The 15,308-nt window shown below is 45.9% G+C and overlaps 1 protein-coding gene across 1 annotated transcript in view; it reads right to left on the bottom strand.

Annotated features, from left to right (window-relative positions):
* LOC124018039 (stromal interaction molecule 2-like) overlaps positions 1-14,240 on the bottom strand; it is a 28,443-nt gene extending 14,203 nt beyond the window's left edge. Inside the window, exons 1-7 of the mRNA XM_046333299.1 lie at positions 12,597-14,240; positions 9,451-9,581; positions 8,501-8,612; positions 6,830-6,941; positions 5,482-5,597; positions 4,087-4,264; positions 1,849-2,026 (exon numbers count right to left, since the gene is read on the bottom strand). Coding sequence (XP_046189255.1) covers positions 1,849-2,026; positions 4,087-4,264; positions 5,482-5,597; positions 6,830-6,941; positions 8,501-8,612; positions 9,451-9,581; positions 12,597-12,753 — 984 coding nt within the window. The 5' untranslated portion in view covers positions 12,754-14,240. The remainder of the gene's footprint in view (positions 1-1,848; positions 2,027-4,086; positions 4,265-5,481; positions 5,598-6,829; positions 6,942-8,500; positions 8,613-9,450; positions 9,582-12,596) is intronic.
* Positions 14,241-15,308: the final 1,068 nt, after the last annotated feature.

Raw genomic sequence — 15,308 nt, 5'->3', positions numbered from 1 at the left:
TAGGGCTGTGTTAGGTAGGGCTGGGTTAGGTTAGGTAGGGTAGGGTTAGGTAGGGTTAGGTAGGGTAGGGTTAGGTAGGGTAAGGTTAGGTAGGGTTAGGTAAGATTAGGTAGGGCTGGGTTAGGTAAGGTTAGGTAGGGTAAGGTTAGGTAGGGTTAGGTAGGGTAAGGTCAGGTCAAGTAGGTTAAGGTAAGGTTAGGTAAAGTAAGATAGGGTAAGGTTAGGTAAAGTAAGAAAGGGTAAGGTTAGGTAAAGTAAGATAGGGTATGGTTAGGTAGGGTAAGATAGGGTAAGGTTAGGTAAAGTAAGATAGGGTAAGGTTATGTAAAGTCAGTTAGGGTAAGGTTAGGCAGGGTAAGCTAAGGTAAGGTTAGGTAAAGTAAGAAAGGGTAAGGTTAGGTAAAGTAAGATAGGGTAAGGTTAAGTAAAGTAAGATAGGGTAAGGTTAAGTAAAGTAAGAAAGGGTACGGTTAGGTAAAGTAAGATAGGGTAAGGTTAGGTAAAGTAAGATAGGGTAAGGTTAAGTAAAGTAAGATAGGGTAAGGTTAAGTAAAGTAAGATAGGGTAAGGTTAGGCAGGGTAAGCTAAGGTAAGGTTAGGTAAAGTAAGAAAGGGTAAGGTTAGGTAAAGTAAGATAGGGTAAGGTTAGGTAAAGTAAGATAGGGTAAGGTTAAGTAAAGTAAGATAGGGTAAGGTTAAGTAAAGTAAGATAGGGTAAGGTTAAGTAAAGTAAGATAGGGTAAGGTTAAGTAAAGTAAGATAGGGTAAGGTTAAGTAAAGTCAGATAGGGTAAGGTTAGGTAAAGTAAGATAGGGTAAGGTTAGGTAAAGTAAGATAGGGTAAGGTTAAGTAAAGTAAGATAGGGTAAGGTTAAGTAAAGTAAGAAAGGGTAAGGTTAGGTAAGGGTAAGATAGGGTAAGGTTAGGTAAAGTAAGATAGGGTAAGGTTAAGTAAAGTAAGATAGGGTAAGGTTAAGTAAAGTAAGATAGGGTAAGGTTAAGTAAAGTCAGATAGGGTAAGGTTAGGCAGGGTAAGCTAAGGTAAGGTTAGGTAAAGTAAGATAGGGTAAGGTTAAGTAAAGTAAGATAGGGTAAGGTTAAGTAAAGTAAGATAGGGTAAGGTTAGGTAAAGTAAGATAGGGTAAGGTTAAGTAAAGTAAGATAGGGTAAGGTTAAGTAAAGTAAGATAGGGTAAGGTTAAGTAAAGTAAGATAGGGTAAGGTTAAGTAAAGTAAGATAGGGTAAGGTTAGGCAGGGTAAGCTAAGGTAAGGTTAAGTAAAGTAAGATAGGGTAAGGTTAGGTAAAGTAAGATAGGGTAAGGTTAGGTAAGGTTAGGTAAGGTTAGGTAAGGTAGGGTAAGATAGGGTAAGGTTAGGTAGGGTAAGATAGGGTAAGGTTAGGTAAAGTAAGATAGGGTAAGGTTAAGTAAAGTAAGATAGGGTAAGGTTAGGTAGGGTAAGATAAGGTAAGGTTAGGTAAAGTAAGATAGGGTAAGGTTAAGTAAAGTAAGATAGGGTAAGGTTAGGCAGGGTAAGCTAAGGTAAGGTTAGGTAAAGTAAGAAAGGGTAAGGTTAGGTAAAGTAAGATAGGGTAAGGTTAGGTAAAGTAAGATAGGGTAAGGTTAGGTAAGGTTAGGTAGGGTAAGGTTAGGTAGGGTAGGGTAAGGTTAGATTAGGTAGGGTAAGGTTAGGTAGGGAAGGTTAGGTTAGGCAGGGTAAGGTAAGGTAAGGTTCTCTACCTGCTCCAGCTCCTCCTCTGCGTATCTCAGTCTGCTCAGTTGTTAGGCAGGGTATGGTAAGGTAAGGTAAGGTTAGGTTAGGCAGGGTAAGGTAAGGTAAGGTTCTCTACCTGCTCCAGCTCCTCCTCTGCGTATCTCAGTCTGCTCAGTTGACTGACGGCTCCAGCTCTGAGCCGATGGAGTCTGTGCGCCTCCTCCTGGGCTCCCATGATCTCATCCCTCATCTTCTCCTCCAGGTTCTGTTTCTCCTCTGTCACGTTACGCTTCTCCTCCTGGGCCTGTTCCAGCCTGGTATCATAGCAACAGCCTGGTATCATAGCAACAACCCCATACTGGGCCTGCTCCAGCCTGGTATCATAGCAACAACCACATACTAGGCCTGCTTCAGCCTGGTATCATAGCAACAACCACATACTGGGCCTGTTCCAGCCTGGTATCATAGCAACAACCACATACTGGGCCTGCTCCAGCCTGGTATCATAGCAACAACCACATACTGGGCCTGCTCCAGCCTGGTATCATAGCAACAACCACATACTGGGCCTGCTCCAGCCTGGTATCATAGCAACAACCACATACTGGGCCTGCTCCAGCCTGGTATCAGGATGGGGACACGCAGTAGCAACAAACACACACAGGTTAGCGGCAAACACACACACAGGTTAGCAACAAACACACACACAGGTTAGCAACAAACACACACACAGATTAGCAACAAACACACACACAGATTAGCAACAAACACACACACACAGATTAGCAACAAACACACATACAGGTTAGCAACAAACACACATACAGGTTAGCAGCAAACACACATACAGGTTAGCAGCAAACACACACACAGGTTAGCAGCAAACACACACACAGGTCAGCAGCAAACACACACACAGGTTAGCAACAAACACACACACAGGTTAGCAACAAACACACACACAGGTTAGCAACAAACACACACACAGGTTGGCAACAAAAACACACACAGGTTGGCAACAAAAACACACACAGGTTAGCAACAAACACACACACAGGTTAGCAACAAACACACATACAGGTTAGCAACAGACACACATACAGGTTAGCAACAAACACACATACAGGTTAGCAACAAACACACATACAGGTTAGCAACAAACACACACACAGGTTAGCAACAAACACACACACAGGTTAGCAACAAACACACACACAGGTTAGCACCAAACAAACACACAGTTTAGCAACAAACACACACACAGGTTAGCAACAAACACACATACAGGTTAGCAACAAACACACATACAGGTTAGCAACAAACAAACATACAGGTTAGCAACAAACACACACACAGGTTAGCAACAAACACACATACAGGTTAGCAACAAACACACACAGGTTAGCAACAACCACACACAGGTTAGCAACAAACACACACACAGGTTAGCAACAACCACACATACAGTTTAGCAACAAACACACATACAGGTTAGCAACAACCACACAGGTTAGCAACAAACACACATACATGTTAGCAACAAACACACATACAGGTTAGCAACAAACACACATACAGGTTAGCAAACAAACACACATACAGGTTAGCAACAAACACACACACAGGTTAGCAACAAACACACATACAAGTTAGCAACAAACACACATACAGGTTAGCAACAAACACACATACAGGTTAGCAACAAACACACGCACAGGTTAGCAACAAACACACATACAGGTTAGCAACAAACACACACAGGTTAGCAACAACCACACACAGGTTAGCAACAAACACACACAGGTTAGCAACAACCACACATACAGTTTAGCAACAAACACACATACAGGTTAGCAACAACCACACACAGGTTAGCAACAAACACACACACAGGTTAGCAACAACCACACATACAGTTTAGCAACAAACACACACACAGGTTAGCAACAACCACATACAGGTTAGCAACAAACACACATACAGGTTATCAACAAACACACACACAGGTTAGCAACAAACACACATACAGGTTAGTAACAAACACACACACAGGTTAGCAACAAACACACATACAGGTTAGCAACAAACACACACACAGGTTAGCAGCAAACACACACACAGGTTAGCAGCAAACACACGTAAGCAGGTAAGCACACATACACACACAGGTTAGCAGCAAACACACGTAAGCAGGTAAGCACACATACACACACAGGTTAGCAGCAAACACACGTAAGCAGGTAAGCACACATACACACAGGTTAGCAGCAAACACACGTAAGCAGGTAAGCACACATACACACACACTAACAGGAAACACACATAACAGTACTCCTCAACCCCCCCCAATACACACACAGTCATAGACACTCACTGTTCCTGTAGTTCTCTGAGGCTGAGCTCAGCACTCTGTAGACTCTCCAGGTCCTTCATCATCTTGGAGATGTGGACTTTGGAAGCTTTGTTCTGGACCTGGGAGAACCAGCAGCCTCCTACACCCATCATCACAGAAACTATCAGCAACAAGTCTTTCATGTAGTTATGGGGTGGGCCTGAAGGAAGAGGAGGAGGAGGAGGAGGAGGAGGAGGAGGAGGAGAGGAAGGAGCAGGAGAGAGAAGGAGGAGAAGAGAGGAGGAGGAGAGGAAGGAGCAGGAGAGAGAAGGAGGAGAAGAGAGGAGGAGGAGAGGAAGGAGCAGGAGAGAGAAGGAGGAGAGAGAGAGGAGAGAGGAGGAGGAGAGGAAGGAGGAGGGGAAGGAGCAGGAGAGAGAGAGGAGAAGAGAGGAGGAGGAGAGGAAGGAGGAGAGGAAGGAGCAGGAGAGAGAAGGAGGAGAGGAAGGAGCAGGAGAGAGAAGGAGGAGAAGAGAGGAGGAGGAGAGGAAGGAGGAGAGGAAGGAGCAGGAGAGAGGAGGAGAAGAGAGGAGGAGGAGAGGAAGGAGGAGAGGAAGGAGCAGGAGAGAGAAGGAGGAGAGGAAGGAGCAGGAGAGAGAAGGAGGAGAAGAGAGGAGGAGGAGAGGAAGGAGCAGGAGAGAGAAGGAGGAGAAGAGAGGAGGAGGAGAGGAAGGAGGAGAGGAAGGAGCAGGAGAGAGAAGGAGGAGAAGAGAGGAGGAGGAGAGGAAGGAGCAGGAGAGAGAAGGAGGAGAAGAGAGGAGGAGGAGAGGAAGGAGGAGAGGAAAGAGCAGTAGAGAGGAGGAGGAGAGGAGGAGGAGAGGAAAGAGCAGTAGAGGGGGAGGAGGAGGAGGAGGGAGGAGAGGAAAGAGCAGTAGAGGGGAGGAGGAGAGGAGGAGGAGAGGAAAGAGCAGTAGAGGGGAGGAGGAGAGGAGGAGGAGAGGAAAGAGCAGTAGAGGGGAGGAGGAGAGGAGGAGGAGAGGAAGGGGCAGAAGAGAGGGGGAGGAGAGGAAGGGGCAGAAGAGAGGGGGAGGAGAGGAAGGAGCAGGAGAGAGGAGAAGGAGAGAGGAGAAGAGATGAGGAGGAAGGAGGAGGATGAGGATAATGATAATTTCATTTGTTTAGCGCTTTTCAATATAATCAGTGGACATGAGCAAATGCACAAAGTGTGTGTGTGTGTGTGTGTGTGTGTGTGTGTGTGTGTGTGTGTGTGTGTGTGTGTGTGTGTGTGTGTGTGTGTGTGTGTGTGTGTGTGTGTGTGTGTGTGTGTGTGTGTGCGTGCGTGCGTGCGTGCGTGCGTGCGTGCGTGCGTGCGTGCGTGCGTGCGTGCGTGCGTGCGTGCGTGCGTGCGTGCGTGCGTGTGTGTGTGTACTGTCTACACACGTATAGGAGCACCAAACAGCACCGCGTCCAGAGCCTTGATGTTGAGTTTCTGTTTGTCTCTCTGGTCCACGATCTTCAGCTGGACACTCAGGAACGACGGCTCATTGGCTGCTATCCTGCACGCATCACAATAACACCAGCTCTGAGTGTTCTGATTGGATCTTTCTACCTCTGATTGGACTGTGTTTCAATTCAATTCAATTCAAGGGCTTTATTGGCATGGGAAACATGTGTTAACATTGCCAAAGCAAGTGAGGTAGACAACATACAAAGTGAATATATAAAGTGAAAAATGGTGTTTGTTTCTCTGACTGTTCTGATATTATTCATCATTGGCTGCTATCCTGCACGCATCACAATAACACCAGCTCTGACTGTTCTGATATTATTCATCATTGGCTACTATCCTGCACGCATCACAATAACACCAGCTCTGACTGTTCTGATATTATTCATCATTGGCTACTATCCTGCACGCATCACAATAACACCAGCTCTGACTGTTCTGATATTATTCATCATTGGCTACTATCCTGTACGCATCACAATAACACCAGCTCTGACTGTTCTGATTGGATCTTTCTATTCCTCTGATTGGCTACTATCCTGTTCACAATAACACCAGCTCTGACTGTTCTGATATTATTCATCATTGGCTGCTATCCTGTACGCATCACAATAACACCAGCTCTGACTGTTCTGATTGGATCTTTCTACCTCTGATTGGACTGTGTTTCTCTGACTGTTCTGATATTATTCATCATTGGCTGCTATCCTGCACGCATCACAATAACACCAGCTCTGACTGTTCTGATTGGATCTTTCTACCTCTGATTGGACTGTGTTTCTCTGACTGTTCTGATATTATTCATCATTGGCTACTATCCTGTACGCATCACAATAACACCAGCTCTGACTGTTCTGATATTATTCATCATTGGCTACTATCCTGTACGCATCACAATAACACCAGCTCTGACTGTTCTGATTGGATCTTTCTACCTCTGATTGGACTGTGTTTCTCTGACTGTTCTGATATTATTCATCATTGGCTGCTATCCTGCACGCATCACAATAACACCAGCTCTGACTGTTCTGATTGGATCTTTCTACCTCTGATTGGACTGTGTTTCTCTTTCTGTTCTGACATTATTAAGCGTTTTAATTAGACAAATTGAGCTGCCTCGGATTTGTTTGTAATTGTATAGTAATGACTCAAAATCTACCAAATGGACATTGTAACTGGGGTGTGTTACCTGATTGGCCAGTAACTTTCAGTAAGGAGCTTTCTGATTGGCTGTACCCACCAGGAAGTTCCTCTCTGAGGTTTCTGATTGGCCGTTCTCACCTGGGGAGGGTGTTGCCGTTGACTCTGAAGTCTTTAAAGTTCTTCTCGTACTGAGGCAGCTCTACAAACTCCCTGAGCCACCTCAACACCTCATCCTGAGTCCAGTTATGGACTGATAGAGAGAGGAGGAGGGGGAGAGAGGGGAAGATGGGAGAGAGGGGGTAGGAAGGGAGAGAGGGGGAGGGGATAGAGAGCGGAGGAGGGGGTAGGAAAGGAGAGAGGGGGATGTCAGATGGGGATAGAGAGAGGAGGAGGGGGAGGAAGGGAGAGAGGGGGAGGGGATAGAGAGAGGAGGAGGGGGAGGAAGGGAGAGAGGGGGAGGGGATAGAGAGAGGAGGAGGGGGAGGAAGGGAGAGAGAGGGGGAGGTCAGATGGGGATAGAGAGAGGAGGAGGAGGAAGGGAGAGAGAGGGGGAGAGAGAGGGAGGAAGGGAGAGAGGGGGGGGATAAAGAGAGGAGGAGGGGGATGAAGGGAGGGAGAAGGAGAGGAAGGGAGAGAGAGGGTAGGAAGGGAGAGATAAGGGGAGTAAGGGAGAGAGGGGGAGGTCAGATGGGGATAGAGAGGAGGAGGGGGAGGAAGGGAGAGAGGGAGGGAGAGAAGGGGGAGGAAGGGAGAGAGGGGAGGTCAGATGGGGATGGAGAGAGGGGGAGGGGAGTAAGGGAGAGAGGGGGAGGAGATAGAGAGAGGAGGAGGGGATAGAGAGAGGGGAGGGGGAGGAAGGGAGAGAGGGGGAGGGGATAGAGAGAGGGGAGGGGAGGAAGGGAGAAAGGGGGAGGAGATAGAGAGAGGAGGAGGGGGAGAGGAAGGGAAAGAGGGGGAGGAGATAGAGAGAGGAGGAGGGGATAGAGAGAGGGAGAGGGGGAGGAAGGGAGAGAGGGGGAGGGGATAGAGAGAGGAGGGGGAGAGGCAGGGAGAGAGGGATAGAGAGAGAGAGGGGAGGTCAGATGGGGATAGGGAGTGGGAGGGGAAAGAATGAGGGGAGGGGATAGAGAGAGGGGAGGGGATAGGGAGAGTGGGAGAGGATAGAGAGAGTGGGAGGGGATAGAGAGAGAGGGATAGAGAGAGAGAGGGGAGGTCAGATGGGGATAGAGAGAGAGGGAGGGGATAGAGAGAGAGAGGGGAGGTCAGATGGGGATAGAGAGAGTGGGAGGGGATAGAGAGAGTGGGAGGGGATAGAGGGATAGAGAGAGGGGGGGAGGTCAGATGGGGATAGAGTGAGTGGGAGGGGATAGAGAGAGTGGGAGGGGATAGAGATGGGGATAGAGAGAGAGAGGGGAGGTCAGATGGGGATAGAGAGAGTGGGAGGGGATAGAGAGAGTGGGAGGGGATAGAGAGAGTGGGAGGGGATAGAGAGAGAGAGGGGAGGTCAGGTGGGGATAGAGAGAGTGGGAGGGGATAGAGAGAGTGGGAGGGGATAGAGAGAGTGGGAGGGGATAGAGAGAGTGGGAGGGGATAGAGAGAGTGGGAGGGGATAGAGAGAGTGAGAGGGGATAGAGAGAGTGGGATGGAATAGAGAGAAGGGGATAGAGAGAGAGGGATAGAGAGAGAGGGATAGAGAGAGAGGGATAGAGAGAGAGGGATCGAGAGACACGAGGGAGAGAGGTGGGAGGGTTTGGTAAGGAAGTAACTGTGAATGTAATAACAGATTGCGTAATCACACACACAGCGTACCTTCTGAGAACTTCCAGCCCCTCCACAGTTCCTCTATGGTGATGTGCTGGTCCTCTCTGTGAAGATTGCTGTGTTTGTTGGTCGGCTGCTGTTTCATGTCCTCGATGATGAACTACACAGCCAAGACACACACACACACACACACACAGAGAGACACGCACACACACACACACAGCCAAGACACACACACACACACAGAGACACACACAGAGACACACACACAGGATTATGAAAAGTTTGCAGCTTAATGTCAAAATATAAATGTCTAACACACACAGAGGGATACACACATTTAACCAACTACACACAACCACGCCTGTCTAATAAACAGTTCACACATCCTTAACCTTTCTAAGTTTCCACATTAGTTTGACGACTGTCAACTGCACCGATAATAAGGACCAAGATGTTTTAGTTTAGAGATAAAATAGACTGGGTGTCTGTGTGTCGTGTGTGTGTGTGTGTGTGTGTGTGTGTGTGTGTGTGTGTGTGTGTGTGTGTGTGTGTGTGTGTGTGTGTGTGTGTGTGTGTGTGTGTGTGTGTGTGTGTGTGTGTGTGTGTGTGTGTGTGTGTTCCACCATCTTGGAATCTATCCTTGGCTGTAATTGGATTCTTCATGTGATGGGAACAGGAATGTCAGCCACCCTCCCCTCCCGTCTCCGCGGTAACAGCAACCCAATCCCATGGATCATCAAGCCCTGGATGACATTCTGATGAGTTCTGGAGTTCTGGGACAAACAGTCCAACCTTCTACACTTCTAATCTGGACTCACTTAAAGGGGTTCTAGTGTCTGTGGCTTAAACAAACTAACAGGACAGGAATCATGAGACAGACACACTGACTGACTGGTCGACGAGGATATACACACACAGCATGTGACTGAATAAAGACCCCTACCAGCGGTTGTCCAATCAAAACACACCTGAACCCCTCCTCCGTGGTTACGTACCTCCACGCTCTCCTCCACCTCTATCCCGCCATCCTGGTCGTCATCCATCTCTCTGTGGATGTTCCTCAGACCATCCAGACTGTATCGGTCTGCCTCGTTCATACAGGGAGGTGACACCACCAGGCATGGGTCTATAGAGATGGTCAATCAACACATGGATCAATATGCCAGCCCTTTCCTGCAGTCAATGACCGAAAGCGCCCTCTAGTGGTCGCATGGTGGAATGTTATTCATATTGTTTTCAGAATTAGTTTAAAAACAAAATTAACTGACAAAAAATCTGGTGTTTCTATGTCTAACAGTTTGGTTATATTCAGTCTTCTGTGATGAATATAAAGTGTAAATCTGGTATTTCTATGACTAACAGTTTGGTTATATTTCAGTCTTCTGTGATGAATATAAAGTGTAAATCTGGTGTTTCTATGTCTAACAGTTTGATTATATTTCTGTCTTCTGTGATGTATATAAAGTGTAATATTAGGATGAAAACTCAAAATGTAATACATTTCAACTGTATATCTGACATGGTACAGGTGTCTCCTTATGTTAAAGCCCAGAACCATGTGTGTGAGGTGTAGACTTTTCATTCAAAGTAGATTTGTTAAAGACTATCAAGAATCACTCTGTGTGACTCTGATTTAGCTCACTGCAGGACAAGGTTTATCAATACACACTACATGACCAACAGTATGTGGACATCTGCTCGTCTAACATCTCATTCCAAAATCATGGGTATTAATATGGAGTTGGTCCCTCCCTTTGCTGCTATAACAGCCTTCACTGTTCTGGGAAGGCTTTCCACTAGATGTTGGAGCATTGCTGCTATAACAGCCTCCACTCTTCTGGGAAGGTTTTCCACTAGATGTTGGAGCATTGGTGTGGGGACTTGCTTCCATTCAGCCACAATAGTATTAGTGAGGTCGGGTACTGATGCTGGACGATTAGGCCTGGCTCGCAGTCGGCGTTCCAATACAATCCCAAAGATATTGAGGTCAGGTCTCTGTGCAGGCCAGTCAAATTCTTCCACACCAATCTCGACAAACCATTTCTGTATGGATCTCGCTTTTAGCACAGAGGCATTATCATGCTGAAACAGGACAGAATCGTCTAGAATGTCATTGTATGCTGTAGTTTCCCTTCACTGGAACTAAGGGGCCCAAACCATGAAGAACAGCCCCAGACCAGTATTCCTCATCCACCAAACTTTACAGTTGACACTACGCATTGGGGGCAGGTAGCGTTCTCCTGGCATCCGCCAAACCCGGATTAGTCCGTCAGACTGCCAGAGAACGAGTTTCCACTGCTCCAGAGTTCAATGTAAGAGAGCTTTACACCACTCCAGACAACGCTTGGCATTTCCCATGGTGATCTTAGGCTTGTGTGCGGCTGCTCGGCCATGGAAACCCATTTATTAAACTCCCAATGAACATTTCTTGTGCTGAATGTTGTTTCCAGAGGCTGTTTGGAAGTCAGTATTAATAAGTGCTGCAACCGAGGACGGAGGATTTTTTATGCTTTACGTGCTTCGGCGCTCTTGACAACCCGCTCTGTGAGCTTGTGTGGTCTACCACTTCGCGGCTGAGCCGTTGTTGCTCCTAAAACTTTATTTCACTGTAGCCTGTGTTCTTAGTCACTGAGCACCGACCAGCACCCTATGTTCATGGAAGTTAAAAAGTAGTTGAAATGTGGCCAGTCTGCCTCGTCCACAGAATTGTTTTTGTTTTTTGGTACGGTCTCGACCAGATATATATTTCAACATTTTTGAGGTTTGGTCCAGACTTGATTTGGCCCAAACATAGACATCCATGATTGGTTCAGTCCTACACTGTACTGTACACTTGAGTATAATACACACTAGAGTTACTGTACTGTAATGAACCAAACTGTACTCTACAGTACTCACCAGCAGTTCTCTCCTGCACAGTTCTCTCCTGTACAGTACAGTATTCTACTGTATTGTGCTCTACTGTACTGTAATGTTTTCTATTCTACTCTATTATATTCTACTCTATTCTACTGTACTGTATTCTACTCTCCTCTAATGTACTGTACTCTCCTCTAATGTACTGTACTCTCCTCTAATGTACTGTACTCTCCTCTAATGTACTGTACTCTCCTCTAATGTTCTGTACTCTCCTCTAATGTACTGTACTCTCCTCTAATGTACTGTACTCTCCTCTTGATCGTTTGTCTTAAGTAACCTACCGTGTCTTTTATCTGTGATTGAAATTCCCTGTATACATAATGGTGTAGTGCGCACGAAAAAAAGACGCTTGTAATCATAGAGTTAGTTACATGGCTTGTTAAATTCTGAAGTGACACATCTAAGTCGCAACGGAATTCCGTCATCATCATCGCCCCACTCCAAACCACACCTCTGGTCGTTGCCCTGCCGACGTGCTCATCTCCAATTCTCAATGCCCAGTGGTTCCCAGCGTCTGCATGTGTCAATTACGATGAACCATCCCGCATCTAAACTATGTTTGGCTACAAGCAGCTGCAAGAGAACCATGCCACGCAACACCTGCGCCCATCTCCAATGCCCAATGTCCTGCAACTCCATGTGTCCCAGTGACTATAGAATGATTAGGACCAGTCGCCGAAGAGGTGTTGTTAAAACGGTACATTTTCACCATGCCAGTTTATTTCTCAACATTGATGACTCCTCCTAAACACCGAGCTCAGATAACCGCTGAGTGAGTAAAACACGGGCATAACAGTTAACTGTTGTCACTCCCCTGTCTCCGCGAGATCCTGCTTCAGGACCCTGTGGTTGGAATAACTTATCTTGATTAATCAAAGATCTGCAGAACTGGGCCAAACAAATGTAGCTAGTTTAGTTGCGTCTGGATTTACTTTTGGGGATATTCCACAGGTTCCACTACACCGGGCAAACTACGCACAGCTCAACGATTATAAAGTGTTGATGCTATTTGACCCAGATCTGCACTGATCTGCACTGATCTGACTCAAGTGGTTGTGTTTCAACTACATGTGTGGACTCGTTGATTTTCACCTATCCAATCATTGCTAGATCCATGTTGGAGCAGGGTTTACTTCGGGGTAATGAGGGTGTATGGACGCATTTTTAGGCTACGGCTGTCCACGCTTATTGTCACCGTCAGTCATTCGGGGGTCATTTTTACCTGTCGAGTCGAACACCGTTCTTTGTCCGGCAAATGTGAGTCCGAGTTCCGGGTCATTGTGGTGATAGTAGCCGCTGTCCTGGATGATGCCCTGCGAAGCCTCGAATAAGACCCCGCGGAGCAGAAGGAGGAGAACCGGGGAAAGGAGCAACATCATTGAGTTTTAAGAGAAACTCTCACCCCGGTGGGAGCGAGAGCACCGGGAGAAGATCCACAAAACAGATGTCGGCTACACAAACCGAGATCCGGTTGGTTAACGATGTCAACTGCCAACACTCACATGCACCACCGTGCGCAAGTGTTAGGCGATCAGATTGAGCTATTAACAGAACCGTTATTCAGAGATGTGAGGCTAATGATTGGGTTCGGGTTGAGAAACTAACCAAGGGGATATGGTGAAATATTCGATAACATTATAAAACAACCCAACCGTTACATTAAAACTCCAGAAAGGGTTACAATTACAACGGCTGCCAACAAGTTTTTATCCAAAAAAAGAGAAAATGGAATTGTGCCTAAATAACCGAGGCCTATGGGGTGTTAAAGTCAAATCATTATTTTAACCCTTATCATGGGTTACAACAAGAATGGTTTGAATACATTCCAATAGAAACTTCGACAGCAAGGAAATCTGAGTGAGACCGAAGCTCTCTCTCCGCAAAATAAATCCAGGGGTTGAATTTGATCGGGATTATGGAGATCAAAAATAGAGCGTTCCAAAATTCAAAATCCAGTTCCAAAGTTCAAAATCCAGTTCCAAAGCTCCAAATCCAGTTCCAAAGTTCTAAATCCAGTTCCAAAGTTCTAAATCCAGTTCCAAAGCTCTAATATCCAGTTCCAAAGTTTTAAATCCAGTTCCAAAATTCAAAATCCAGTTCCAAAGCTCTAAATCCAGTTCCAAAGTTTTAAATCCAGTTCCAAAGCTCTAAATCCAGTTCCAAAGCTCTAAATCCAGTTCCAAAGCTCTAAATCCAGTTCCAAAGTTTTAAATCCAGTTCCAAAGTTCTAAATCCAGTTCCAAAGTTTTAAATCCAGTTCCAAAGTTCTAAATCCAGTTCCAAAGTTCTAAATCCAGTTCCAAAGTTCTAAATCCAGGACCAAAACTCTAAATCCAGTTCCAAAGTTCTAAATCCAGTTCCAAAACTCTAAATCCATTTCCAACGCTCTAAATGCAGTTCCAGTGTGCACTGAAAGTTCTTTGATCACACAGTTCAATATCCTGTCAAATACTGCAGTCATATACAATACCACATTATAGAGATGTAAATATATATTTTCTCTCTCTCTCTTGTCGTGACGATCTTGTGCGAAACTGTCACACACACAGAGAGAGATTAAATGACACTAAGGGTAGCTGTCCCAGCAACTTGCACAAATACTCCGGAACACAATTTTTCCTCCGGTCAACACTTGACTGCGTGTCCGTTGGATCCGTTTGTGCACGCGTGTATGCCTGCGTCAAGGCTAATTCCCGACTGTTTATTCATGTTTCCCAGACCCGAGAGTCATGTCATGTGGATGGGAATAACCAGTGTTTGGACACCTGTTAAAAGGCCTTTTCTGATGACGTCTATATCAGACACAGGAGGCTATTCGATGGAGTTAGAAATACTTGTAAATGGCTGCATTCTACACACGCGCGCACGGACGTGGAGACACTGATGGACAGAGCAAGCGGACGAGGACGTCTCTCTCTGATTAGAGAAACAGGGTGTCGTCTTTCGCCCTGGTAACCCCCCTGAGAACCTAAAAATAAAAAGGGGGCCGGCTTTGGAGCTGACCTTTACCCTGTGAGCATGTGCAGGTGACAGTTGTCCATCCCTGGGAGTCAGCGGGCTCCGAAGAGTGTGGGTGTTTGGGGTGGCATTATTACTGCGTGTGAACATTGTCACAAAGTGTGTGTTTGAGACTATCAGGAAGCAGGGTGGGTGATTATAAAATATAATGTAGGGTGTTACGACATCCCAGTAAACATCACAGACACGTGCATGACCATTGTAAAGTATATATATATATTTTCTTTTTACCTGTTTTACTAGGCAAATCAGTTAAGAACAAATACTTATTTTCAATAACGGCCTAGGAACAGTGGGTTAACTGCCTGTTCAGGGGCAGAACGACAGACTTGTACCTTGTCAGGGATTCGAACTTGCAACCTTTCGGTTACTAGTCCAACGCTCTAACCACTAGGCTTCCCTGCCGTGTTTGAGTTGATTTACAACAGCAGAGGATTTCATATGGAAGTCAACGATAGCAGTCAGGGGGAGGTGCATCTTCGATCATCTAAAGTCAGACGCTGTAATGGTTTTCCAACCGCTAGGCTCCTGCCACCCCGTAATCACGAACATCTAATTCCGTACACTGGAAGTCACACATTTAAATCAAACATATTTAGTTAGGCTAACGAAACTCTAGAACCTGATTTATTCATAGCAGATTGTAGATAAATGTATGTCATCTTTCGATCTGTAAAATACTAAAGAAAAGGTAGGCTATATTTAGCGAACAGTTGAAGACAAGTACACAGAATTTAGACTACGAAAGACTTACCGAGACCGAATCACCAGCTCTCCAAAGTAACTTTCTGCATATAGTCCAGTTAACATTATGTATGAAATCAGCTTTGAATTGTGTTTTAAAGAGCATTGAAATGGACGCATGTCCACTTAAAGTGGTAACAATTCATGAAGTGTTGATGATAGTAGTAGGATA

This window comes from Oncorhynchus gorbuscha, unplaced genomic scaffold (assembly GCF_021184085.1).
Source record: "Oncorhynchus gorbuscha isolate QuinsamMale2020 ecotype Even-year unplaced genomic scaffold, OgorEven_v1.0 Un_scaffold_383, whole genome shotgun sequence".
Taxonomy (NCBI): Eukaryota; Metazoa; Chordata; class Actinopteri; order Salmoniformes; family Salmonidae; genus Oncorhynchus; species Oncorhynchus gorbuscha.
Note: the sequence above shows the minus strand (reverse complement) of the source record. Positions and strands in the feature narration are given on the sequence as shown.